Source organism: Natator depressus, chromosome 11, assembly GCF_965152275.1.
Source record: "Natator depressus isolate rNatDep1 chromosome 11, rNatDep2.hap1, whole genome shotgun sequence".
NCBI classification, from domain to species: Eukaryota; Metazoa; Chordata; order Testudines; family Cheloniidae; genus Natator; species Natator depressus.
The window spans coordinates 28297034-28323147 of record NC_134244.1 but is presented as its reverse complement, the minus strand read 5'-3'; the positions used below and the strand labels follow the sequence as shown (position 1 = coordinate 28323147).

Here is a 26114-nt window from a genome sequence, read left to right as displayed (position 1 = left end):
ACTACAACCCAGGCATTAGGACAATCCAGGACCCTATGGGAATGTCTACACTGCAATAAAAGACTTGGGCTCACAGGACTCAGGCTGCAGGTCAGACTCTGAGACCCCGCAAGCGGGAAGGGTCTCACAGCCAGGGGCTCTAGCCCAAGTCCAAATGTCTACACTGCAATTTTATAGCCTCCAGCTGAGTCAGCTGACCCAGGCCCTAAGTCTCAGTGCCAGCCGGTTTTTTACCACAGTGTAAACACATACTAGTAGCTTCAGCTAAGCTTTGAAGACCTATACAAGTTAAACATTGTTAGGAATAATTCAAGCCATTGGAACGGGTGTAACCCAAGATGCCTGCCATCTTACAGAAATAATAATAAAAATAATCGTAAAGAAATTGACATAAGTCAGGTGCTGCTGATTTGCACAGCAAAAAGTCTGTTTCAGAAAAAAAAACACTTTTTTTCTAATTAAAAAGACTTTGAAAATTAGTTTATTCCCCTAAAATGCAGCTTTCCTGTAAAAAAGGAACATCGGTTAGAAAATGGCCCCGTACACAGTGTGCATCGTTTAGGACGAAGCACCTGGAATACAGCAACTGGATAGGGGCATAGGGGTCCTACTGGGTTATAGTCCTGCAGTGTTTTCAGATGCAACTGAAATAAGCTTTTGTTATTTATCATTATGTGGCCAAATCCTGAAGTCCTCAATCAGATAAAACTCTCCTTAGGTCTGAGTACAAATAAGTCTGAGTTTGAGCCGATGTTGTTATTACTATTACTATTAATAATACTAAATTATGCAATACTATAAACAACAACTATGGCTTTGCAGTTTATGTATAAATCTTATAAAACTATTCACATGAAAACAACTATTTGTTTCAAACTACAATTTTCAAATTTATTTTTTCTTTTTACAACCCACTCTACAGAACCAAACTACACTTTGAAATATGAATTATAATGTGATAACTGCACATTTCGGAAGCTGGGAACCCCCGCTTTTGGCATAATGCCTCACCCAAGACATGTGGTTATCATATTATAAAACATGAGCAGCAGTTAAATACCCTGCTACCATGTACTACACAGCTCTCCTGGGTGTAACCTTACACCTGTGACTTACGAGATTTTCCGGCTTGAAGCCTCACCAGCAGAGTGTAAACTGAAGCCGCTCCAGAGACAGTTGGGTGAAAAGCAGCTCTGGCGGCGTTTGAACTGAAGTTGTTCATGCAGAGAAACCGATCTGATGGCATTTTGAAAGATGGATGAGAGTGGATGAGGAAAGTGTAAGGAATGAAGGATAGGAGGAGGAGGTTTGGAAAAGGGAGAAGAAGGGAAAGGAAGGATGCACAAGAGGAGGAGGTGATATGGAAAAGAAGAGGAGGAGGAAAGAGGGGATATGTGAAAGAGGAAAGAAGGATGGAAGGAAACGAGAGGAAAGGAAGAGAAAAAATGTAAGCAACATGTAATGCACACCTGAATTATGCATTCCTGGTATACTAGTCACACACACCTCCCAGTGACAAAGAACAGGATTAGAATCCACCTAAAATAACATTATTGAACAATAAATACCAGATTCTGAATGGTTTCAGAGTAACAGCCGTGTTAGTCTGTATTCGCAAAAAGAAAAGGAGGACTTGTGGCACCTTAGAGACTAACCAATTTATTTGAGCATGAATGAAATGCCTATACTAAAATCCTTTTGCAGTCCACAAGTAGCATAAGGGGGTGTGTCATACTGGCCTTCTCAGGGGTACCAGGCACGGTGACAGTACCTTTTAGAGGAGATTAAAATGACCCACTTAAATAATTCAGTGCATCAATGAGAATAAAAAAGATTTCTCCTGTGCTACATTTTCAGGAAAACCCTGTTCCCTGGGCCAACTTGATTTCACTTCATTTTACAATTCTGTGTATTCTCAGCAAGGGCTGCGTCCAGCTCCAAGTCTCCACTTTTCTCCTTTTAGCCTTCTGAAATCCTTGAATTAAATCTTTTAGACTTCAGATCCATTCCAACTGCTGCTGTAGCTTGAAGTGCATCCATTTATCCCCTGATCTGGGACTAAGAAAGCCCAACCTAGCAGTACTTGGCAAGTTAAATCTGAACTTCAAGTGGAAGATCTAGAATAAATTACTAAATATTTGGTGGTTCCAAGTTTCCTTATCCTCTCAACAGCTGATATTAACCAGAAATATCCTAAAGGGGCCAAACAACTGAAAACCACAGACCATTAAATTCCATCTGCTGTATTGAATTGCCGACACAACTGACTATATTGGTACCCTAAAGTTGCTGTTCATTATGTTGAGTAACATGAAAAAGTATCCATGTAGCATGAACATATATAAAATAGTCACCCTCTCTGCTTTCTTCGGCGGTTATCCTGTCAGATATGACAAACTAAATAGGGTGAATGTGTGTTCAATTCCTGGATAGGAGACCTCAAAGCAAAATTCAGAGTGCTGCCAGAGGTGATGTTGGTATTGCAACAGGGAAATGGTCTTCCCTTTGATTCAGTGCTCCTGCATGATGTTCAGAGGGTAATGTGCTGTTGGAGATGCTGCATTTTGGATGAGATGTTAGATATGAAGGCCTGACCACCTGCGGTCATTAAAGACCCCTTGGCACTGTCTGCAAGAGAAGAGATTGCACTCAGTGTGCTAGCTACATTCTAATTTGAATAATTACATTATTCAGTTGCTTAAATTACTCTGCCATTGAAAATGGACGATGTATTCCTCTCTTAATCCCCTCAACAGTTGCGTAGAGCTGCTGCGTGCTGTAAAGTTACTGCTTCATTCCACCTGAAAGTTGGTTGCATTTCAGTGCAAAGTGTTCCTACGTATGTCGAATCTGTACAGGGCTTAGGGATGAAAGGTGTTATACAAATGCAAATTATTATTATTATAACTTTAAAACCAACGTGATCCTCCTCACTCATGAACCCACATTTCTAAGGTAGTCCTACTCCCTGATTAAATGGCCTTACCGTAGAGTAGAATGCCTGCCAGAGCGGGAAATGCTATTGCCAACTGGCGAGGGTAAGTTACTTCCTCTATGCAGGTCTTCAATGGAACGGCTCCAAGGTTTGGATTTATCCATTGAATTTTCCACATTGTTCTCCAAGCTTTCAAAGTCAAAACTGAAAGGAAATAGAAATTCCAAAGTAGGCTTACACAAAAAAAGATGTACATAGCTTTTTTCCTTCCTGTTAAACATCTGCAGATTTACTAGGTCCCAACAGATTACACGAAAACATAAAAAAAGCAATGCAAAATAATTTCCCTTCAGCTGGAACACGGTGCTAGATTCAAGTACATTTTGCAGCAAATTTGGAACTTGACAAAAGGAGAAATGAGCAACACAGGGATATAATTTAAGAAGAATCAAACAGCCATGAATTAATCTTATTTCAATGTAAAAAAAATACACTGACTGATTTGCTGATGAACAACAGCCTTGGAGAGTGGAGGCGGAAGCTCAAAGCTGTCTTAATTTTATTTTAATAAATCAATACACTGTGTGGCTATTAATTTAATTTCATCCATCAATATGTGACTGAGCATTTATACTGGCTTGTTGGCCAAGGCTAATCTTGAACCATATGTAATACATTACCAAAAATCATTACAGATTTTCTTGATTTTTTATTCCTCACCCACTTTGTTGCCATTTAAAGCAAGAGTTGGTTGTTCCTCTTACATTTTTTGAGGTTATTACTTACGTTTACCACGTTAGAGAGAGAGAAAAAAAAAACTCTGGCAAGTTAACTTGCTTCCACTTATACAATTTTAGGAAGAAAATCCTTAAAACAAGCTGTGTGCAGTTTTTCCAGTGTTAGCAATATTTTTAAACATATAATTTTCCTTCATTACTTTTATTATAATTCCACCAAAAGTCTCATTTCTTTTCAATGGTAATATATATCTGCATGTATTCAATTTAAAAAAAAAATTTGGTTCCACTTAACTAGGGTTTGTATGTACAATACAGTGTGCAGCTCTATCTTTTCTTACCACATTCATTTCATATAAGAAGTTATAAGTACAATGTAATTAGGGTTGGCATAATTCAATTTTTATTTTTTTACAATTTTGACAGATATCAATTTTAAGGATTTTTTTCTATTTTTATTTATTTAAATTTTCCTATTTGCACAAAATTATGAGTTTTAACCATTTTAAAACAATATTTTAGCTATTTAAATCTTCACAATTGCATGAAAATAGAAGGGGGGGGTCAGACAATAATTATTTTATGACACTGGACATTGATATTCAAAAACTTAAAGCTTTATAACGGTTAATGCACAAATTCACAACATCCCATGACAAAATAAACAAAGTAAATATCCTTAAATCAAACTCTAATAAGTTCTCAAGCAGCAATTTTCTTACTTTGCCTATCTATAAATTCAGATTTTTACTGATGGATCTTTTTTTTTTGGTTGGTTTGTGTGCATACGACGAAATCGACACTTACCAACACTTACCATCAAAAATCTAATCCTTCCAAGCCTAAATATAATGAAGTTAAACCCTGTGAGTATGTGAGAACATATCCTCAGTTGTTTAAATTACCTCCATTTCAGTCAATGAAGATACAATGATTTACATTGGCCCTGTGAAGGTTCCTTCCCCACTCTGAACTCTAGGGTACAGATGTGGGGACCTGCATGAAAACCTCCTAAGCTTACTTTTACCAGCTTAGGTTAAAACTTCCCCAAGGTACAAACTATTTTACCCTTTGCCCTTGGACTTCCACTGCCACCACCAAACGTTTATCTGGGTTTATTTTATTAGGAAAGCGTTGTTTGGAAACGTCTTTCCCCCCAAAATCCTCCCAACCCTTGCACCCCACTTCCTGGGGAAGGTTTGGTAAAAATCCTCACCAATTTGCATAGGTGACCACAGACCCAAACCCTTGGATCTTAAGAACAATGAAAAAAGCATTCAGTTCTTGAAAAGAAGAATTTTAGTAGAAGAAAACAGTAAAAAAAAAAAAATCACCTCTGTAAAATCAGGATGGTGAATACCTTACAGGGTAATTAGATTCAAAATATAGAGAATCCTTCGAGAAAAACCTTAAGTTACAAAAAGACACACAGACAGGAATATCTATTCTATTCAGCACAACTTATTTTCTCACCCATTTAAAGAAATCATAATCTTACGCATATCTAGCTAGATTACTTACTAAGTTCTAAGACTCCATTCCTGTTCTGTCCCTGGCAAAAGCATCACACAGACAGACTCTTTGTTTTTCCCTCCCCCCAGCTTTTGAAAGTATCTTGTCTCCTCATTGGTCATTTTGGTCAGGTGCCAGCGAGGTTATCCTAGCTTCTTAACCCTTTACAGGTGAGAGGATTTTTCCTCTGGCCAGGAGAGATTTTAAAGGGGTTTACCCTTCCCTTTATATTTATGACAGGCCCATAATGAGTTTTTTCAACTTTGCATTGTTTTAATACAGAACAAATAACAATATATTTGGAAGTGTTGTCTAGTAGTAAGGTCAGACAACTGGGAGCCAGGACTCCTTTTTTATTCCTAGTTTTGCCATTGACTTCCTAAGTGGTCTTTTAATAGATGTTCTCTTTCTTGAAATCTACCTATCCATAAAAGTGATCTGATTATACCTACCCAGCTTTAACAGAGGATTGTGAGAATTAGTTAATGTGAGTATTTTGCTTTGAACTTCATAGGTATTATATCATAATACAACATGGCTGAAAAAATTGTCTGGGTGTACTTAGTTCAACCTTGCCTATATATTTAAGAATATAATGTCCATTACATGATCTTATGATATTTGAGGGAAGGAATACAAACAGTGGGATCTAAAAGAAGCTTTTGGAAAGGAAGGCAAAAAATTGGCCATTTTTCTTAGTCCAATATCTCCATGTAATGCTAAATTTATTCATTCTTTATTGTACTTTGTCCCACTAACAGGGGATCAAGTTAAAACAGATGTGATTAATCTTTAAAAAAAAACTGCTCTGACCAGTGGTGGATTAGCCACTGGGCCAACAGGGCCTGTGCCCAGGGCCCCCCCCCTGCCAATTGGGGGCCCCCCAGAAAAATGGGCGCTCCTGCATCCCCACCTGCTCCACCCGCCTGGCGCTCCTGCCGGGGAGTGGGGTTGGGCACGGGGGGATTGCCCCGCTCCGCCTGGTGCTCCTGCCAGGAAGCAGGGGAAGCTCCCTCACCCCGAACCCACTTCTCCGGCATGAGCGCAGGGCAGGGGCAGGAAGCAGGACGGATTGCAGGCAGAAGGAGTGGGGAGGGGTCCCCACTTGCTCTGGCCCAGGCCACACAAACCCCTAATCCGCCTCTGGCTCAGATGGCATAAATATACAAGCAAAGTTTTTTGTTTTCCTTCTCTCTGCAATATGCTCTGATCCAACATTTGGGATCTAATTTTGCCATTTGCTCTGGTTCTAAGGAACCTACATAATTCTGTGCAAGCTACTGCAATGGAAACAACTTTACTGGAATAGTACAGCATCTGACTAGATATTACTCTCTCTGCCAGTCTATCTATATTACACTATGTTGTTTTGTTTTGCGAACCCTGATGAACATAAGCCATGTTTTACTTACGTGACTGCGTACTGTGCAAATGACAAATATTCCACCAGAACATCCAGGCCTTTGTTTTCTTCATTCAAAAACTCCCTGACCCATCTGTTAGAAAAATCATTAGAGATCAGTGGATTTGATTGTTCAGTGCAGGGGCATATCTGACGAAATTCTTGTTTCAGTCAATCTACAAAAACATCCATTGTGTGAAAAGAAATATATTGAGCAAATGCTTTTCATTTCTCACTCAAGAAGCGAGGGTTCACAAATATACCTTTGTGTGCAGCATCACAAATAAGAAAACATTTTCTACCATTAATATCTATACCATGCACACTTTGCACTGCTCAGGAAAACCTACACAGATATATCGTTTTTTGTTTTTTCTTTTTAATAAAGAAACCTGGTTCTGGTAAGTGCTGCCCATTTCCCCATAACAATTAAGTTCCTGTTGAAAGGTCCAGTATAATTTGGAGTAGTTAGTAGACACGTACCATGACAACACTACCAATGTAGCTGAAGCTTCCTTCCAAACCCACATTCATCTCCTTTCTGGCACAGCAAGCTGCTCAAACCACGGAATCAGACAATACTAGAGCACCATTTATGGGCTTCTTGAAATGCAACAGTCATATGAATTGGCTTCATTTTTTCCATGTACCGGCATTTAGTGATCTTTCAAGAAGTTATAGGCAACAAAAAAGCTAAGGAATAATAACATCAAGGCTACGCTATGATGTACTTCATATCTCTTTAAAAAATAAGCTTTTCTTCTCATACTAATATGAGATCACATTTTTTAAAAAAGCTTTAACCTGTTAAAGTAAATTCAAGCCCCTAAAGCAGAGCCGTGCAAAATATTTGCAACAAAATTTGAAATCCTGCAAAACATTACTGGTTATTATTGGAAAAGTGAAAAATTCAGGGCTAGTTTGCTAAGGTTTGAGAATCTGGACCTAGTTTTGAGCAAACCCAAGGGGTGGAGAATGGGTGGAGATTTGACTTCATCCCTCATACCTCCTCAACACACCAACCAGCATAGCGAAGTATTTATCAGTAGCAGAATATTCACCCCTGAAATAAGTTGAGAGCCAGGGAGTGAATTATGACACAGAGTTACAATTCCCTCCCTAGTTTGCTCTTGGGGCAGCGCATTTGTGCGTTGCCCTTCACTCAGAGCAGATTGTAAATTTACAATCTAGCCTTGAGTTATTCTTTAGGCCTTATGTTTTAGAGCATACTGTTTACGTTGTACAATAAACATCTTGGTATGTATATTACTCCTGGGGGCATTCTGCACCAAAAAATTAAAAATTCTGTGCACAATATTTTAAAATTCTGCACATTTTATTTGTCAAAATAACACTATATAATCATACCAGTTTCAATTATTTTGATAATTTTTTTCAAAATACCTGTCAGCTAATATGTCTGTAACAGTACAGACACACACAAAAATTCCCTCAGGAGTAGAAAGTTAAAGAAACCCCTATAACAACCCAGTTCCTGTTTCTCTGCCACTTCCCCCGCACCTCCCCAAGAGCCCAGCCGGTGGGCCAAACACCCACAACCTCCTCCAGAGCCCAGTCACAGGGCCCCCCCGAGTCCAGATACCTGCAACCCCCCCAAGCCCAGCTGCGGGGCCCCCTGGCCCAGATACCCACACCCCTCCCCCCCAGAGCCCAGCCACAGGACCCCCCAAATCCAGATACCCAACCCCCCCCCCAAGCCCAGCCGTGGGTGCCCCCCCTTGCCCAGACACCCACCCACTCCCCCCAGAGCCCAGGGACCCAGAGGGAGAAACAGCCTGATGCTCCGTCCCAGGCTTCACGGAGATTCCTGTGTGCCACCCTCTCCTTTCCTCAGGGCATGCTGGGAACTGCAGCTGCCAGGAACCCGCTAGCTCCCTCCCCGCAGCTGTGTCTTCTATGTGCGAGCTGGGCTCTGCAGGGCCAGCAGCCCCTAGTGGTGGCTAGCAGCACTGCAGCCCATATCTGTGGGGAAAGGAAATCTGTGCACATTTTCGGAATTGCGCAGTGGGGCAGAATTCCCCCAGGAGTAGTATATGATCTACATTTTGCCACATATATCTTTCATCCAGCTGACTGAAGGAAAATATGCATTTTGGAAATTGCACTGATTTTGTAAGACTATATTATTTACAAAATATGCCACAATGGTTCCTTCTGGATATCTGTGGTAAGTCATAAATTTGTATTTGAGAATGACATAGCCTGGATGCTTTTGGACTCTAGTGGGAAATTATTTATTCCGGAAAAGGGGAGAAATAAAGCAGAAAACATAGCAAGGACTCAGGAGATGGAGTGCGCTTAGATGTTTGCCACATACCAAGAGCGTCCAAGTGTTTCAAAATGGTGCTATATACGTATCTAAGACGGAAAACTATTATAAAACACAAAGTTCACACTGTATTGGCATCTATATATTCATTCAAGTACTAAGACGTTGGACCAGATTCTGTTCTTAGTTACACCCATGTAAATATGTAGCAGCTCTACTGGGGACACTTCATTTTCTGCAATACTTTACTTCTGTTAGCATAAAGAGTTTGCTCTTTCACCTCTCCATGCAACCCATAGTGATTTCATTTTCTCTGCAGCTATTTAGCAACTCCCAATCCCAAAGTTGTCAGCGGATATGGCTGCATTTCCCCCAGATTTATATTACCTTTTAAAGCAACTCTCAGCCCTTGGGACCCCTCCCAGCACCCATGTTCTATACCTTAAGGAGCTCTTAGCATAGCTATAGTCAGAAACTATTATCTTCCAAAAGAAGTGTCATCATTCAGCCAATGGTGAGGCCATGGCCAGCCAACACTAGCATTAAGAGTCAAACAAGCAAAAGCGGCTTTTATAATTCTTCTCTTCCCCCAGGCTGATCTGAGTTTACCTCAGAAAAATTAAAGCGTCATTCTGTGAAACAGACTTTCCTTAATGATGCCACTTATTCAACTTTGTCCTCTAAGATGAAGTTGTCTTGTAGTGATGATGTGATATACGTGTAATATCCCAAGAGACTTTGGGACAGTGTCAATGTTCTGCAGGCCCTGCTTAAGGGATTCCAAACAGCTCTGATGAAAACTGAGAGCACTCCATTAAACTGAGAGAGGTGCCATGCCAAGCCCCCACTGCTATTCATTACAATGGAAAGGACACTTCTCTCAACTCCCATCCCAAATTGCTTACAATTAACCATAAAAAACTATGCAAAAAAACCCAACAAACTATTTTATCCAGGCAGAAAATAAGACTTGCTACACTTCTCCCACCACAGAGGCAGGGCCTCAGACTTCTACCAAAACACCAAAAGGCTGTAGCTCCCAGGAGTGCTGATGTCTGGATTTGATTCTATGAACAACACGTGGAAACAACTCCTTCACATTTTCAAATCTTGTAAGAAGGAACATGTCAAGAATTTCCACACAAAAACATAAGCTATGCATTATGATATTCCTTGTCTCTTACAGTCTGCCAGAGAAGCACATAGGATTATTATATATTAATTTCCAGTAGCACCCATAATATGCTCAAAACTTAATGATCCCAAAAATACCCCTTCCCAAAGAAGCTTACAATCTTGTACAGGGTTAAGAGAGGCTTTCTTAAAAAAATCATTAGACGGGGGGGGGGGGGAGAGGGGAAACTGTCACCTTTAGAAGGATTTTTTGCTAAAGAACCCCTTTATCAGGTAAAGTCAGCCTTGGGTGAGTTACTTACTTTACACTGTGTGGCAAAGGAGCCACACATCGCCACTTTGATGTTATCAAAGAATTGCACACATTTTAGCCACAGTCAGCCATGGACTTTAATGGGATTTGAAAGGCTAACTCTGGTGCAAGTCTCCAAAAATTCAAGAGTGAGCTGATGTGCTGAAAACTTCCACTGAAAATTCTATGGAAAAAAAATTGTCCACAACATTTTATAGCTTGTACTTTAGCTGCTGACAAACTGCTACGATTGCTTACAGATTGCATTGGCTTACTCTGGAAGATTCATCCTGAAACTTTGCAACCCTGCCAACACCGTATTAGAAATGATGGTCTCAACTTCAGTATTTGATGGTCAATTTGACTTCATTTCTGTAATGTTTCAGAAAGTCATTTGACATTTTGTGGAAATCCCGGACATGCACTGTCCTACTGTATTTCATCACAGCTGGTTGCCAACTGCAGTTTTGGCTCTTAAGGAGTGGAATCTTGATTTTAATCCTCGATAATCTGAGACTGTTGCTTGCTCCCATATTTAGTCTCTGGGATTTAGCAGCACACCACAACATACCATGGAACAGACATACAGCTCTCATGTAGCTAAGCCAACAACTATTCCAGGCCCATGTAAGGAAAGAGGCCCATTGGAAAGACATCACAAAGACTGTGCTCACAATGTTTACTGAGACGACTGCCATCACCCCGGGATAGAGGTTCCTCAGACAGATTAGTACCAGCTCTTTGTCACATCAGCCTAAGTAAGCAAACGCCTCAAATTTATTTTTAAAATATTGAGTCATTTCCCACTGTCCAGGTCTTAGCTGGCAGTCCAAGGACTCCCTGATAGTGCTGTAGGTGCAGAAATGCTCCTGTCCGTGCAGACAGTTCAATGTCTTTTACCCTATCTGCCTGATCCAGAGTCAAAATCAGTTACTTTCTATGACCTCCGTGCCAAAGAAGCTGGCAGACAGAGTTTTCTGTTGAAGGAAACCCAGTGTGATTAAGAAAACAGCTGTTCTTTTGCATCAGTCAAGCTGATAACAACTACTCCTTTCCTTGTTTCATCAAGATATAATCGCCAAGTGCAGAAATCTACCTCAGGAAACTATTTTAGGTGCACACATACTGGAACCATTTAACAAAGCTTTAAAGAAATCTTATTTTGGTCTGACATGCTAATGCTGAATAACTCTTCAGTTTCTGAGACTGGTTCTGAGTACAGATTGGCAAAGTTGATATAAATAAGCATTTGAAATGGAATGTGGAATAAAAAAAGCTAATTCTCCAAAATTCATTTTCCTATTAATATTTGAAGAAAGTTTTGTGCTTGTGAAAGTATTAGCTAGCAGTAAGGCATCATGCAAACATGGCATGCAGAAGTTTCCAGAACAACATCTCATTGCTCCTCTGCAAAACTATTACTATTCCAGACCTGAGGTTTCCTGAGCAGAAGCTATAAATCGGGGGGGGGGATGATAGAGAGTGGTTGACTAAACTGCAGACCCTATCAGTCTCATTTCTCTTCTGATTTACCCCAGGGCCTGATACAGGTCTTAAAGCAGTCAATGGCAGTCTTCCCATTGACTTCAAAGGCAATTGGATTGGGCCTACAATGAGCAGACTAAAAGTGAGCCTTCAGGATGACCAGCTAACACGTTAATGTACTGCACAGCCCAAATCCCAGCCTTCTAATCTTTAGTGACCAATACATTAGGCCACCTCATTCTTTAAAGAGCATGGAGATATTTGCCCAAAGCTAGCAGTCAGTGGATATTAATAACTCTTACCCAATATGATTTGTTCTTAAAGAAATTTCCAGTTCTCGTAGTACTTGCGTAGATTCTTGGACTCGTCTTCTGAATTTCTATAATTCAGTTGGGGGAAAAAATACTTGAGAAACATATTTGGACTCACATGATGCTATTCAAAAATGCCATAATCCCATAGGAGACAGAATATGTTAAATATTAAAATATATTGAGAACATTTCCAAATCCTGAGAAATGAAAGACTGTTAATCAGACTAGCAACTAAAAGACACTCAGAAATATAACTCCTGCTTCCAAATACAATTTTGTAATTTCCTCATTTGAAAGTGTGGAAGTGAAAAGGAGAATTAAAATTCTGTAAAGGAATATATATTTCTTTACAATACAATTTCTATTTTAGCACCCAAAATTTCAGACAGTTCCAGCATAGGGACATGATTTTCAGCAATGGCCAATAATTTTGCACCTGCAATCTTGTCTCCACAACACAAGAGTTGTTGGCATTTACATCTAACTACCTGATTTGTAGGTGCAAACAAATAACCAGATATCTCAGTACTACAATCTGTGTGCTGTGATTATTTGTAGGTGCAAAATTAGAGGCTGGAATGAGGCCCAGATCAAATGCAAATATCAGTAAACTACTGAGTTACAATACAGTACAGAACTCTCTAATAATCTTGCTTTATTTTGAATATCTCCCATCAGTGCAGTTCCACCAGTGGCAGCAAGAGTGGGAATGCGTGAACCCAGGAAATTCAGAGTTGAAGCCGACTCTATCCTTATCTTGAACGGTCCAGCAATGTGAATGAAGAGCAGTTTGAATTGTATAACACTGGTCTGTGTTACACTGAATGTGGTTTTTGGCCTTTAATCTCTTTGGGGATTTTTCTTGTGAGAGAGGAAATGTTCCTGTACGTTTCTTACTATATCACCGAATGCTGATTGCTGATCACACTGAGGCCATGTCTACACTACAGGTACTGCCGTGGCACAGCAATGGTGCCATAGCTATGCTGCCAAAGCACCATAGTGTAGATTCTTCTTACAGAAATGGAAGGGGGTTTTCTGTCACTGCAGGGACTCCAATTCCCTCAAGATCGCTGTGTCGTGATGTAAAAACACATCTCTTTTCTTTTTGCAATGAAGACACAGCCTGAGTCTAGGGTTGCAGTGGTGAGGGGAAAGCTGGGAAGGTGGAGAGACAGAGGTGGGAAGAATGTCCCACAACTGCCTGTTGCATGGTCACTGTCCTCCAGCAGGGTTGCTGTTTGCAACCTGGAGCAGAGACAATTAAGTGTTCTGTAATTTATAAGATTATAAGAAGCCACCAGACTGTGATTTGCTTAGCAATATATAATTTAAACATGGCTAACCTAAGTGCTTGAAAATGCAGCTCACAAGGAAAAATAGCTATTTTTCCAGGAGGCTTTGAGTACTCAAATGAATATTATACAACAGTGTTTGGAACTACCTCCTCCTGACCATACAAGCATTTAGGATACAAAATGCTGACACAACCTTAATTACAGCAATAATTATGGTAATGTGAATACTCCACCAAGCATCAGCCCAGGGAGCCCATTTGTAAATCTTTCCCCTTTGCAGTCTGGGCTGACTAGTTATAAAAACAAAACAAAAGAGAGAAACTTGATTAAGTTATTTTTAGGTTACACTGATTTTGTCATAATGGGGGAGTCTGACAATAGCACTAGGACAAAAAGGGTTTCAACGTGCCCAGGGACTGACCACAGAGCAAACCAAACACTACATGAATCTGAAAAATGCTCCAGGAAAAAACAAAGCCCGTTTACTGTTTGGTTTATTTTTTTTTCTTTCTCTTCTTACTATAATCAGCTGCGGACAAATTTAAAGTTAAGAATGGCATTTCCTTCTTGTCACTTCCCACAACGAGAGGCATTGTGTCAGAAGATACTTTTATTGCAGCCTTGAAGACATGAGCTAATGAAGGCCAACAGGAAAGAAAATGATACCTAGTGTATGCCCCATTGTATTTCTTCAATAACATAGGCCCACCTCAACTCCAGTGTGTGGTTGGTCCTGGGCTTGGAGCATTGTGGCAGGATATGTATTTTACCACAAGACACCAGTTAAGCTAATCATATGGCAACACAAAGCAGTGATTGTTTAAGCTGGAAGACGGAGAACCAGTCATTGATAGGAGCTATGCTTTGCTTACTTTTTTTTTTTTTTAAAGAAAAAAGCTGTTAAAAACATCAACACAATATGAGCAAACAGCTGAGGTAAATAAATACCAGTGATTTGAAATGTATTTGAAAGCAAATTGGGATGAGGCCCCTTGTGAATGTACTACCATGTTCAAAACCCCAGAGACTAAACTCCTCTTTTTATCCACAGGATAGCCAGGACAACAGCTATGCAAACTTCCCCAACTGAGCTGCCAGCGTGCCTCCATCTTGACCCCCAGAAAAACCACGACAGGACTCCGTAACAGTGTTCGTCTAAAACACTCCTCCTGTTAGCAGGTTTTGATCCTGCTGGGAAAGGATTACAGGAGCTCTGCTGACATACTGAGGCAGGTGGTTCATTACCGTTTCTGATGTAAAGGAGGTGGAAACAGTTCTCTAAAAAAAGAGGATCAAGGGCTCATTGTTGGTGGGCTGTTTTAGGCAAACACTGGTAGTCTATCTCAAACACAGGGCTGGTCTACACTTAAAACTTCACATCCCGGAGAGATGTAGTTAAGTCAACCTATGCCCAGGTGCAGATAGCACTAGATTGATGGAAGAATTCTTCTGACAACCTAGCTATTCAAGGAGGTGGATTAAGTAAAATGATGGAAAAACCCCTTCTGTCACTGTAGCAAGCGTCCACACTACAGCAGCGTAACTGTAGCATGGCAGCTATGCCGCTGTAGCGTTAATAGTGTAGAAATATCCATCTAGGTCTCAAGTTCATTTCAGGTCTGCTGTTCACCCTCCATTCCCATTCACCCCTTGACCTCTTTGATGAGATTGCCAAGAAAGGGTTAACTAGTGCCAAAGGTGGTAGTTTTTGTTATGAGGACGAACAGCTACTAGGAACTGCACTGAGAACACAAGCCATTAAATCCATCTTTCCTTATGCCAGATGTTTCTTTTATTTGTAACATCTATTTAGCTCTTTGCCTACTGAACTGTGAAAACAGCAATGCTCTAACAATTTCTCTTTGATTCCATCTGTTTTGTTAGGACTGGAATCTGGGAGACTTTTGTAAGCTTGGTCTACACCTAAACCTTAAGCCGACATAGCTACTTCACTCAGGGCCATGAAAAATATCATGCCCTTTGCAACAAAGTTAGGTCGACCTAACCCACACTGTAGACACAGCTAGGTCAATTTTTCTGTCAACCTAACTACCACCTCTTAGTGAGGTGGATTACCTACATCAATGGAAAAAAACCCTTCCATCGATGTAGGAAGCGTCTGCACTACAGCGGCACAGCTGCAATGGCATAGCTCTGCCGCTGTAGTAGAGACATGGACTTCAAGATTTTTACAGGGCCTTTCACACACAGGGAGGAACTCCAAATCAAAGATGATTCTGCCTATTAGTGCGGAAGTGAGAGCATACTAAAGGACACAGAATACTTCTTACCTTCCTGGTTACTGCTGGATCGAGATAGCCCTTTAATTTCTGGATATATGTATGTGGAGGATTCTTCACTTGAAATCTTTCCTGCAGAGAGCACATAATCATCAGACATTCAAGCAGTGACTCACTGTATATTCTAACTATATATTATAAATTTCAGCTGCATATATCTGAAACTGTAAGATAAACCCCAGTTGTCTGAAAGCTCTGGAAGAATTAAATATAAGAGAGATGGTTGTATAGGTTTGTTTAAAAGATGTCACCACAAAGGCTGGCACACATTTTACAATTTGGAATAACATTAAAAACATAATGGATAGGCCAAGATGGTTTCCTTTATGGAAGAACCCACATTTTTACAGTTATTCATATTTCAAGAAACGGGAAATGGGGGTTCTTAACTTTATGGGTGATTTTTCAAAATTATAAATTAGTTTGCAAGCTCTTCTGGGCAGGGATCACGTCTTTGTGTGTGTTTACACAAGGCCTATCAAAAGGGGGGGAGCGCTAACTGTAACAGTGACATTTCTCATATCACAATCTGTTCAGACGTCCTAAACTGACTGAAACTTATAACATACAAAATACCACTCATAGGCAAACATTCTCCTATCATAGGGTATATATCATTACAAAACTAAAGGGGGAAGAGACTGAAATGGCGAGTAGCCTGAAAAAAAATTAGAGATAGCATTTGCCTTTCTAATATTGACTCCTTTTAAAAAGGCTTTTGAGGTGATGTCCAGCTGGAGTTAACAGCCCTCATTATATACAGCCAAGAGTATTCTGAATACTCACTACTCACATACTTTCAGTCTGATGCTGGCATCCTTGCACAGGATCATTGGTGTTTACACTAACTGTAAAGTACATGTAAGGGTGACAAGCACAAATCAAAGAGCTACCAGGGTACAGCACTGGTCAGCTCTGCTACATGGGATTTTTTATACTTCTTACACTTTCCCTACCCCTACCCTGGACCTCTCTTCCATTTTCTGCACTGTCTTGGACATTTGGAAGAACCTTTCTATCTGCGCCCATGAGAAATTTTACTTTAATTCCTTAGGATGACAACGCTCTTATTCTCCTTGAGAAATCAGCTTTTCCAGTATATATTTAACTCACACACGCTTACACATAACATTGAAGTGTTTGTTTATCCTACATCAATATGCGTTAAATCCACAATGTCCACATGCTACTTTCTATGTCAACACAAATCCTGCACACTAATATGTTTACCACACACAGGAACTGACTTTTTCTACCACTACCTGCCAACATTGTTTGAATGTTGAATATATTGATAACTGAGGAGAATTCTGCTTGAAGAGAGTTGAAAGCTCTGTTGTTTTCCTTAAAACAATGATAAACAATCACATCAGACTTTCCATTTCTATTTATTCCCTTCTGGTCTATACTCCAATCCACGTGCCTGTCCTCTTGATATCAATTCCTAGAAGATTATCTAGGCTTTTACATAGGTAGAACATTTCCATCCCCATTATCAGGTCAGCTCCGTGAATTTCTATTCTATATTGATATTATTCCACTTAAAAGATCAGCTAGGATTACAGCTGTCATAGGTTTGGTAGCTAAAGCCCACCTAAGTGCTGAAAGAACTGCGCAGGGCCAGGATCAGCTATGCAATAATTACATGCCCTCTCTAACACCTGACTCAGCTGCTGTCCCACCAGGACTAAGAGATGGAGAGTCAATAGATATGACTCTCTATTGAAAATTCCATTTCTCCCATTACAATTATTTAAACTCTCATTAAGGGCCTGATTGAACCTCCCAGCACAGGACCACAGAGAGGGATGCTACAGAATATTTTATGGCTCAGGAAGGCACAATGCCTTCCAGTTGTTCACTGAAGTGCAGGTGGAGCATGCTCCCTGAATCATCTCTTGGGAGGGTAGCCATCTGGTTAAATGTGCCCTACAGTGTGTAAGAGGACCCAGGCTTTCCTCTGCATCTAGGTAACTCGTGAGCCAGAGTGACTTGTGCCCCAGGGTGTTCTAGCAGGGAGCAGTGTCTTAACCAGGAATTGCAACAGCACCGGGCCTCTCATCAGGGGCTACAAAGGGTATGTCTACACTGCAATTAAAAACCCACAGCTAGCCTATGCCAGCTGACTTGGGCTCATGGGTTTCGGGCTAAGGAGCTGTTTAACTTAGGGTGACCAGATAGCAAGTGTGAAAAATCGGGATGGGGTGGGGGGTAATAGGCGCCTATATAAGAAAAAGACCCAAATATCGGGACTGTCCCTATAAAATCGGGACATCTGGTCACCCTAGTTTAACTGTAGTATAGACATTCAAGGCTTAGGCAGAAGCCCAAGCTCTGGGACCTGCAATGATGGAGGGTCCCAGAATTCAGGCTCCAGCCCAAACCCCAGTGTCTGCATAGCAATTTTTAGCTGCGTAGCCTAAGTCCTGCGAGTCTGAGTAAGCTAACCCAGACCAGCCACGGACGTACCACAGGACTTTCATCCCCATGCAGATGTACCCAAAGATGGTTCTTTGAGCCCTTCCAGGCTAGAGCACTTGTGCAAGAGGGAGGCACAACAGGGGAACTCCAACAGTGGATCAGACCAGTGGTCCTTCTAGTCCAGTTGTATGTCTCTGGCTAGCCAGGTCCAAATGCTAGGTGCAAAAAGGAAGGTATAAAAAATCCTGTAGTGAACATTTGTTCCCTTCCTGTCCTCTGCAGCTGATTCTAATGAAAGAGTACATATTTTTGTTAGCAGAAGTTGTAAGCCACTTCATTCTTAAGCTCCTGCAGAAGTTTTGAGTACATACCACTCACTCCTAGTAACTTGTTGCTCTTTAATATATCAGGTCTCATCAGCACTTTCTCTTTTAACATCTCAATCGCAGACAGTCCTCATCTTTATTACTCAAAAAGAGTAGGAGCTCAAAACCTAGTCTACACTAGAAAAGGTTTGCCTATGTACCTATTGCTATCAAACCTATTAGTGTAGCTGCAATAGTAGCAAAAAGTGTTTTTGCTGGTATAGCGTTTGCCAGTTTTCTGAGTACAATGGGCTATATGGCAAAGGACTTTTATGCTAGTATAATTGCATCTACAAAGAGCTTTTGTTGGTATAGAAATGTCATGAACAAAATCACACACCTACCCAACATTACTATACTGGCACTAGGCCTGGCCTAATTCTCTGCTGGTGTAACTCCATTAATTTCAATTCCATTGACCTCAATGGGGTTATGTCAGCAGAGAATTTAGCCAGAGGTCTGAAAGAAAGTCTCTCCTGAAGATATTGAACTGAATTAGAGCCAAACCCCTATTACTTAAAGGCTGAATTATAATCTTTTCTTGAATCAACTCCTGTGTATTACACATGACTAAGATGAAAATAGCCTCTATTCATGTGTGATCTAGAAAGAGTGGTCCAAGAAGCAATCCGAACCTTGTCCCACTGTGACACTGACCATTTTGTTTGTGGGTAGATGAAGTCACTCATTATCACTGGTTTATTAGACTTAATTGCCTCTTTGATCTTCCTCAACATTATTGTTTTCCTGCTCTGGAAGCTAGTGGTCAAATACTGCTTTATAGTTTCGTTTTTATGCACTGGGTTTTGTATCAGTATAAATTTACTATATGGGCTTTCCCACACAGATCGGGTTTTTTTTCTGTTAGATTCTGCAGAATCTATTAAGTGTAGTGCATATTTTAATCTATCTTTACTGTATAGATACTATAGCCAGGTATCACAGTATTGATTTATCATTCCACCATGCTTCAGAAATGTCTATTATGTCATTCCTCTATTCCTAGTATGTAGAATGTTTCCCTCTAGGTCACCAACTAATGTTTTGGAGGTTCTCATGTTGGCTTATAAACTTTTATTATAGTTGGGCCATATGCCTGTTTTCATTTATTTAACTTCTTAATCTAACACCCTTTCACTTGTACGGAATTTACTTCTGTGATCTCAACCTATCCATCCTCCAGTTCAGCTCTAATACAGAGTAATACCTATGTATGGCAAACATTCCCAGCAGATGGCTGTCCAACTTGAGGGCTCCTTATCACCTGTCAGCTTTCTCCCAGCTCTTTGTTTAAATACTTCCTCCAAAGGAAGGATATTCCTTAAAATATTTTAATATCTGAGCTAGAAACTTGCTTTTGCTTCAGTTAAACTACAGTTCATCTCTTCCGTACAGACTGTCTCTTCTCCCAAAAGTTCCCCAGGCCAGTACATTGAAACAATCTGGTCCTAAGCCTCTGTCCTCATTTTCAAGGATAGTTTTGGGTTATAACTGCATTTAGTCTAGTGGGTTTTTACTGTTTTATAGGTTATGGGCTGGACAGTGACTTCCCCTGTATGGTACACAAGGAGGAACCAGGGCTCTCCTTAGTGGGCACCTGTGCAAGGGGCTGTCAAATTCTTTGATCCTTGTGCTCTGGCACACAAAGAAGGCCTAGGGTTGTCTAGCTGGCTTGATAAGGCAACGATACAAGAAGGCTGCTCAGAGCAGGAGAAGCTGCAGAAGGGAAGGCTCTTGTACCCACGGGGAAAGATTGTGCGAAGGAGCAGAAAGGAGGCCAGTATTAAGTGAGCAGAAGGAGCTGAGAGAGACAAGACAGGCATGGAGGAATTTGAAAGAAAATAACAATTTTCATTTGATTCCAGTATGATTATTTATTATTATTATTATTTCTCATAGACTTTAAGGTTAGAAGGGACCATCACGATCACCTATTCTGACTTCCCTTCACACTGGCCACAGAACCTCACCCACCCACTCCTGTAATAGGCCCATAACCTCTGAGTTACTGAAGTCCTTATATTTTTATTTAAAGACTTCAAGTTTCAGAGATTCTATCATTTACTCCAGTTCAAACCAGCAAGCAATCCATGCCTCACACTGCAGAGAAAGGCAAAAAACCCCCAGGGACTCTGCCAATCTGACCTGGGGGAAAATTCTTTCCCAGCTCCAAGTCAGTTAGACCGTGTTAGCATGCTGGTGAGACCCACCAGGCAGACACCTGGAAAAGAATTGTCTGTAGTAGCAACTCAGAGCCCTTTCCATCTAGTGATTCATCTCCAGCCACTGGAGATATCTACTAATAGCAGTCGCAGATGGGCCATATGCCATTGTACGCAACCTCATCATATCATCCCCTCTGTAATTTTATCAAGTTCAGTCTCAAAACCAATTAGGTTTTTTGTCCCCACTACTTCCCTTGGAAGGCTATTCCAGAACTTCACTCCTCTAAGGGTCCGTCTACACTACCCGCCGGATCAGCAGGTAGTGATCGATCTATCGGGGATCGATTTATCGCGTCTAGTGTAGACGCGATAAATCGATCCCCGATCGCTCTGCTGTCGACTCCTGTATTCCACCATGGCGAGAGGCAGAAGTGGAGTCAATGGGGGAGTGGCGGCAGTCGACCCTGCGCCGTGAGGACGTGAGGTAAGTCGACCTAAGATACGTCGACTTCAGCTACGCTATTCTTGCAGCTGAAGTTGCGTATCTTAGGTCAAACTCCGCCCCCGTGTAGACCAAGCCTGATGGTTAAAAACCTCCATCTAATTTCAGACCTAAACTTGTTAATGGACAGTTTATATTCATTCGTTCTTGTATCAACACTACCCCTTAACTTAAATAGCTCCTCTCCCTTCCTAGTGCTTGTCCCGCTGATGTATTTACAGAGAGAGCAACTATATCTCCCCTCAGCCTTTGTTTTGTTAGACTAAGCAAGCCAAGCTACTTAAGTCTCTTCTTGTCAAGGAAGTTCTCCATTTCTCTGATCATCCTAGTTGCCCTTCTCGGCACCTGTTCCAGTCTGAATTCATCTTTCTTAAACATGGGAGACCAGAATTGCACACAGTATTTCAGATGAGGTCTTACCATTGTCTTTTATAATGGCACTAGCACTCCCCTGTCTCTACTGGAAATCCCTCACCTGATGCATCCTAGGATTACATTAGCCTTTTTCACAGCCACATCACATTGGCAGCTCACAGTCATCCTGTGATCGACCAATGCACCCAGGTCTTTCTCCTTCTCTGTCACTTCCATCTGAACAGATAAGCTAGAATTCAATTAGTAAATTCCATGTCTGTGCCTTTGACTAATTTTGATTGATCTGATTTTGCCTAAGTATTTCCCCACTTCACTGACATGCTAATATAGTCTAATGGTGAAAAATTCTCATCTCAGTGTGAGATATACAGTATTTCCGATGGAAAAGCTGCAATGGGAGGGGAATGCAAAGCTCTACAGCATTTTCCCAACACATAGGATAATTTGGTTAATCTTGTAGGGAACCACCGGATGAATCATAAATCTGGCAGCCAGAATCCATGACATGCAATATCTAATTACACACTGATATAACAAAAATATTGTTTGTTATGCCTGTTCCATATTCAGACAGACATCTATTCTATAAAACTGCTGGGAAATTTACATTCTTCCGTGGGGAATATGCTGTATTCAGACCTGTTAAGAGCAGTATTGAACATTCTGATACTTGAATCTTGGAGGAATTTTAAACTTCTTTCCCTTAGTTTGAGAGAGAGCTCACATAATAACTTCTGTAACTGAAATGTGAAACCCCCATTTATTAGGTCAAGATGAAATCCTGACTACATGATCTGTACGTTGTTTCATAATGAGTGGTAGATTCCTGCTCAGTATTCAGAAGGCACTGTCATATACACTGAAAGTCACTGCAGTTATTATCTTGCTGCCTGCTGCAAAAATATAATTAATCATCATCACAATAAGTAGGAATGGTCTTAAAATCCTACCCTTTGCTCCACCAACCTCTGGCTGAAATTCCTTCCAAATGCAATACTTCTTCCTTCTTTTGCAATGTTTTTAATCTTTTAAATATTTTTGTGCAAGTTTAGTGCTGATGTAAGGGCTGACTGAGAACCCTGCAGATTGACATCCCCTATTTACCGACAAAAAGCACAGGCAGCACAAGCTTCCTGGCCTGTGCAACCGTTCAATGCAAGCTTCCCCATGTAAACCTCCAGCACTCACTGGAGGGGCCATCTCTGAAAGTAATTTGGTCTTCCAGGTCAGTGAGAGCCTGATCTTGCAAAGCGGGGAGTGCTCCAGGAAGCTGTTGAGCACCCATAATATTTGCTGGCGTCAAGGAGAAGTGGTGGGCTCTTAGGTCCTCTGCGCTGAGAGGAGGCAAAATTAGAGACAGTTTTAGCTGATAAATATTGTAATGTGGTCAGTTATCCTCTGGGACCTGAACTAAATCCACCAAACTCATTCTGTACAGGCTACTCCTTCTTTTACAGAATGATTCTCATCAAAATCGCCCATGTAACAGGCCTGATTCACCAATGCCCTGCACCTCATGTAGGGCATTTACACCAATGCAAAGTAGGTGCAAAGCACGTACTAGTCTGACTTGGAAGCATGCTACATGCACTTTGGATTCACTTTGCACTGTTGTAAATGTCAGCACAAGGTGCAGGACAACCTTTTCATTACATAATCAAAGTATTCTTGTCAAATGATAAAGACACTCTCTTAATTTTATATATCCATTGGGTTAATTGGCAGTAATTTACAATTATTCAAGCCCCTGTATATTTTCATGCCATTTGTGTTTTGACTCCCTTACACAGACAAGATGTTACAATACATAGTGATGGATAAATCTCAGATACCTTAGAGCACTGGTTTGCGTTAGTATCCAAAGCTAGGTTTGTCTATTTAACCCTCTGAACACATGTAACTCATCTCTCCTTCTCACTGCGTCCATGTGATCCTCCTGCTTCTGACCTTATTCCCAATTCTATTACCCAAACCTTGGCCCACAAACACCTGCTTCTGTTCCAGCCCTGTCACTTGCATCATTTTCACTGCTATTGCTTCCTCCCGATCACCTTTATAGATGAGAACCTAGCAGGTCTTGGGTCTCTGTGCTTGGCCCCAGTCACCTTGCTGCTAGCTTCCTGAGGGCAGAGTGTGCTGAACACTGCTTCTAAAAACCCACTGGCAGCAGGAAATTTCAAAGGCTGTAGGTATACAGTGCACTCTGGGGCACAAAAATGAAAATGCCTTAAAATGTTTTTAACTGCAAGTTAGTGATAGGAGAGGAATCAGGGACTAGATCAGGATGAAAATGCAGAGTAGACAGGGAGTTAGGACTCAATGGAAGGGATCTGAAGTTTGGGGCTGAATTTTGGGGGCATTCCTGTTTTGTCTGAATGGGACTGCCCATTCTAAAGCTAATGCAACAGGATGGTACTGAAAGGTGCAATGGAAGGCATGTTTCCTTCATAACAAAGGGCTTGGCTACACTTGCGAGTTACAGTACAATAAAGCAGCCCCGGGCGCCCTAGCTCACTCCCCGTCCACACTGGCAAGGCACGTAGAGCACTCTGACTCCATGGCTACAGCACTGCTGGTACTCCACCTCGGCGAGAAGATTAATGCTTGTTGCGTAGTGGCTGAAACGCCAGGGTGTCAGTGTGAACAAGGTGTTGCATTACTGCACCCTGATCAGCCTCCAGAAAGGTCCCATAATCCCCTTAAGTCAAGCGGCCACTCTTCTCATTGTTTTGAACTCACTGAGGAATGCAGATATGCCCTTCAAAAGCTCCGTTTCTCATAGCCAGCTCCGAGACAAAGTGAGCCGTTACTGTGGAATGCTGTGTCTGAGAGAGAGAGGCGGGGAGGAGGGGGAGGTCTGCTGCTGTCTGAACTTACAAGACAGCAGGCTGACATGCTCTCAACCCCCCCAAAACCCACTCTCTCTCCCCCCACATACACACAACACACTCCCTGTCACACTCCACCCCACCTCACCCCATTTGAAAAGCACATTACAGTCAACTTCATGCTGGGATAGCTGCCCATAATGCACGGCTCCCAATGCCGCTGCAAGTGCCGCAAATGTGGCCACGCCAGTACACTTGAAGCTGTCAGTGTGGACAGATTGCAGCGCTTTCCCTACTGTGCTCTACGAAGGCTGGTTTAACTCAAAGCACTCTACATCTGCAAGTGTAGCCATACCCAAAGTCCTTCTCAGCTTCCAAATCAAGGGCAGCAATGGTTTTAACAAACACAGCTGTCAGGTCAGGTGACCTAAATAGGCCGTACCTTGAATTTGTTTTCTGTATGGACAATGAAGGCTTGCAGGTGGAACAGGTGTGAGTGTGCACTTCCTTATCCCCACCTCCCTGTAAACTAACACAAGCTGCACATTCCATATCTAGGTGCTCGGTCACAAGCAAGCCTACAGTGTTAGCACAGAAAACCCAGAGCATTCTGACTTCATCACCTATTTGCTCTGATTTGGGTCGAGTTCAGTGGCTGAGAGTCTCTTCCACATCAGCAGGATATTTGGAAAGTAAATGTGTTTTGGGTGATGGGAAAGAAGGCATATTTGTAGCTTCTGACCCTTGACCATACTCTCTTAATTAAAGAACAAAGACATACCAAGACAAAGGGTTTAATTCAGAGCTGGTATAAGGAGGTACAGTTCCACTGACTTCAATGGAGTTGCACCTGCTTACACTAGCTCTGAAACTGGCCAGTAGAGTGTCATGAAATTAAGTATTTGAAACTTCAGTGTTTCTAAAAACCTTCTCTTCCTTAGAATTGTCTGTCTCTGTGTGTATACAATTACCTAGGAAATTGCTTAATCGTAGTTAAATTGCTGCTAATTGGAGCTGCTACCAGAATGTTGTGAAAAGCACTGAAGTAGACAGATGCAGGGAGTTAAGGGTATGTTTCCACATGATGTGCAGGAGGCTTAGTCATGCAGCCTCCTCTAGTGTTAATGGAAGTCATCTATAAAGCTATGAACCAAGCAGAACACATACCCCCAGCAACTGACTGTAAAGAAACAGAGATCACACAGATATAGCTGAACTAGAGGAAACCCTCATGGATGTAGGAACACATTGTGTCCTAAGATGTTATGAAGGGCACATTTTTATAAAATAAAAAATAAAATAAATATATAAAATAAACTACTTTGAATAGCAAGATGTTAACTAATATTTGGGATATATTCACTGTATCATTATTTTTTGTGTGCTCTTTACAGAGTGTTACTGGGTTGGATCACATTTACACTAGGCCCCTTTTATGTCACTCTGACAATAGGGACTTAAAGTGAGAGTAAAAGTCATTAAAAATTTAAAAGTAATGTACACCCATATCAACTCATGCTAAAGCCCTTCCCTTACCAGAGCAATGTAAAGGAGCCTTAATATAAATAAGAATCTGTCCCATTGTGCACTGCTGTACAGTTGCCACTTTTCAAGTGACAGGTGAAGTAGTGGTCAGCTATAAATCTAGAGATACTGTAGAGACTGAGTTTTAAAACTGGCCTCCAATGTTGTGCCTACGTTTCTATCTACAATTAATTACAGGGAAAAATGTTAACAATGTACCATCAGATAGCTAGAT

General features: G+C 41.2%; 1 protein-coding gene across 6 annotated transcripts in view; it reads right to left on the bottom strand.

The window, feature by feature from the left end:
* The window catches only part of FMNL2 (formin like 2), a 254551-nt gene that overhangs the window by 82637 nt on the left and 145800 nt on the right, over window positions 1–26114 (bottom strand). For 5 of the 6 annotated variants that reach the window (XM_074967349.1, XM_074967351.1, XM_074967350.1 and 2 more), the window contains exons 3-6: window positions 15691–15771; window positions 12090–12166; window positions 6597–6680; window positions 2987–3139 (exon numbers count right to left, since the gene is read on the bottom strand). In XM_074967349.1, coding sequence (XP_074823450.1) covers window positions 2987–3139; window positions 6597–6680; window positions 12090–12166; window positions 15691–15771 — 395 coding nt within the window. Of the gene's footprint in view, window positions 1–1116; window positions 1237–2986; window positions 3140–6596; window positions 6681–12089; window positions 12167–15690; window positions 15772–26114 lie in introns of all 6 variants that reach the window. The other variant, XM_074967354.1, reaches the window with a different exon arrangement.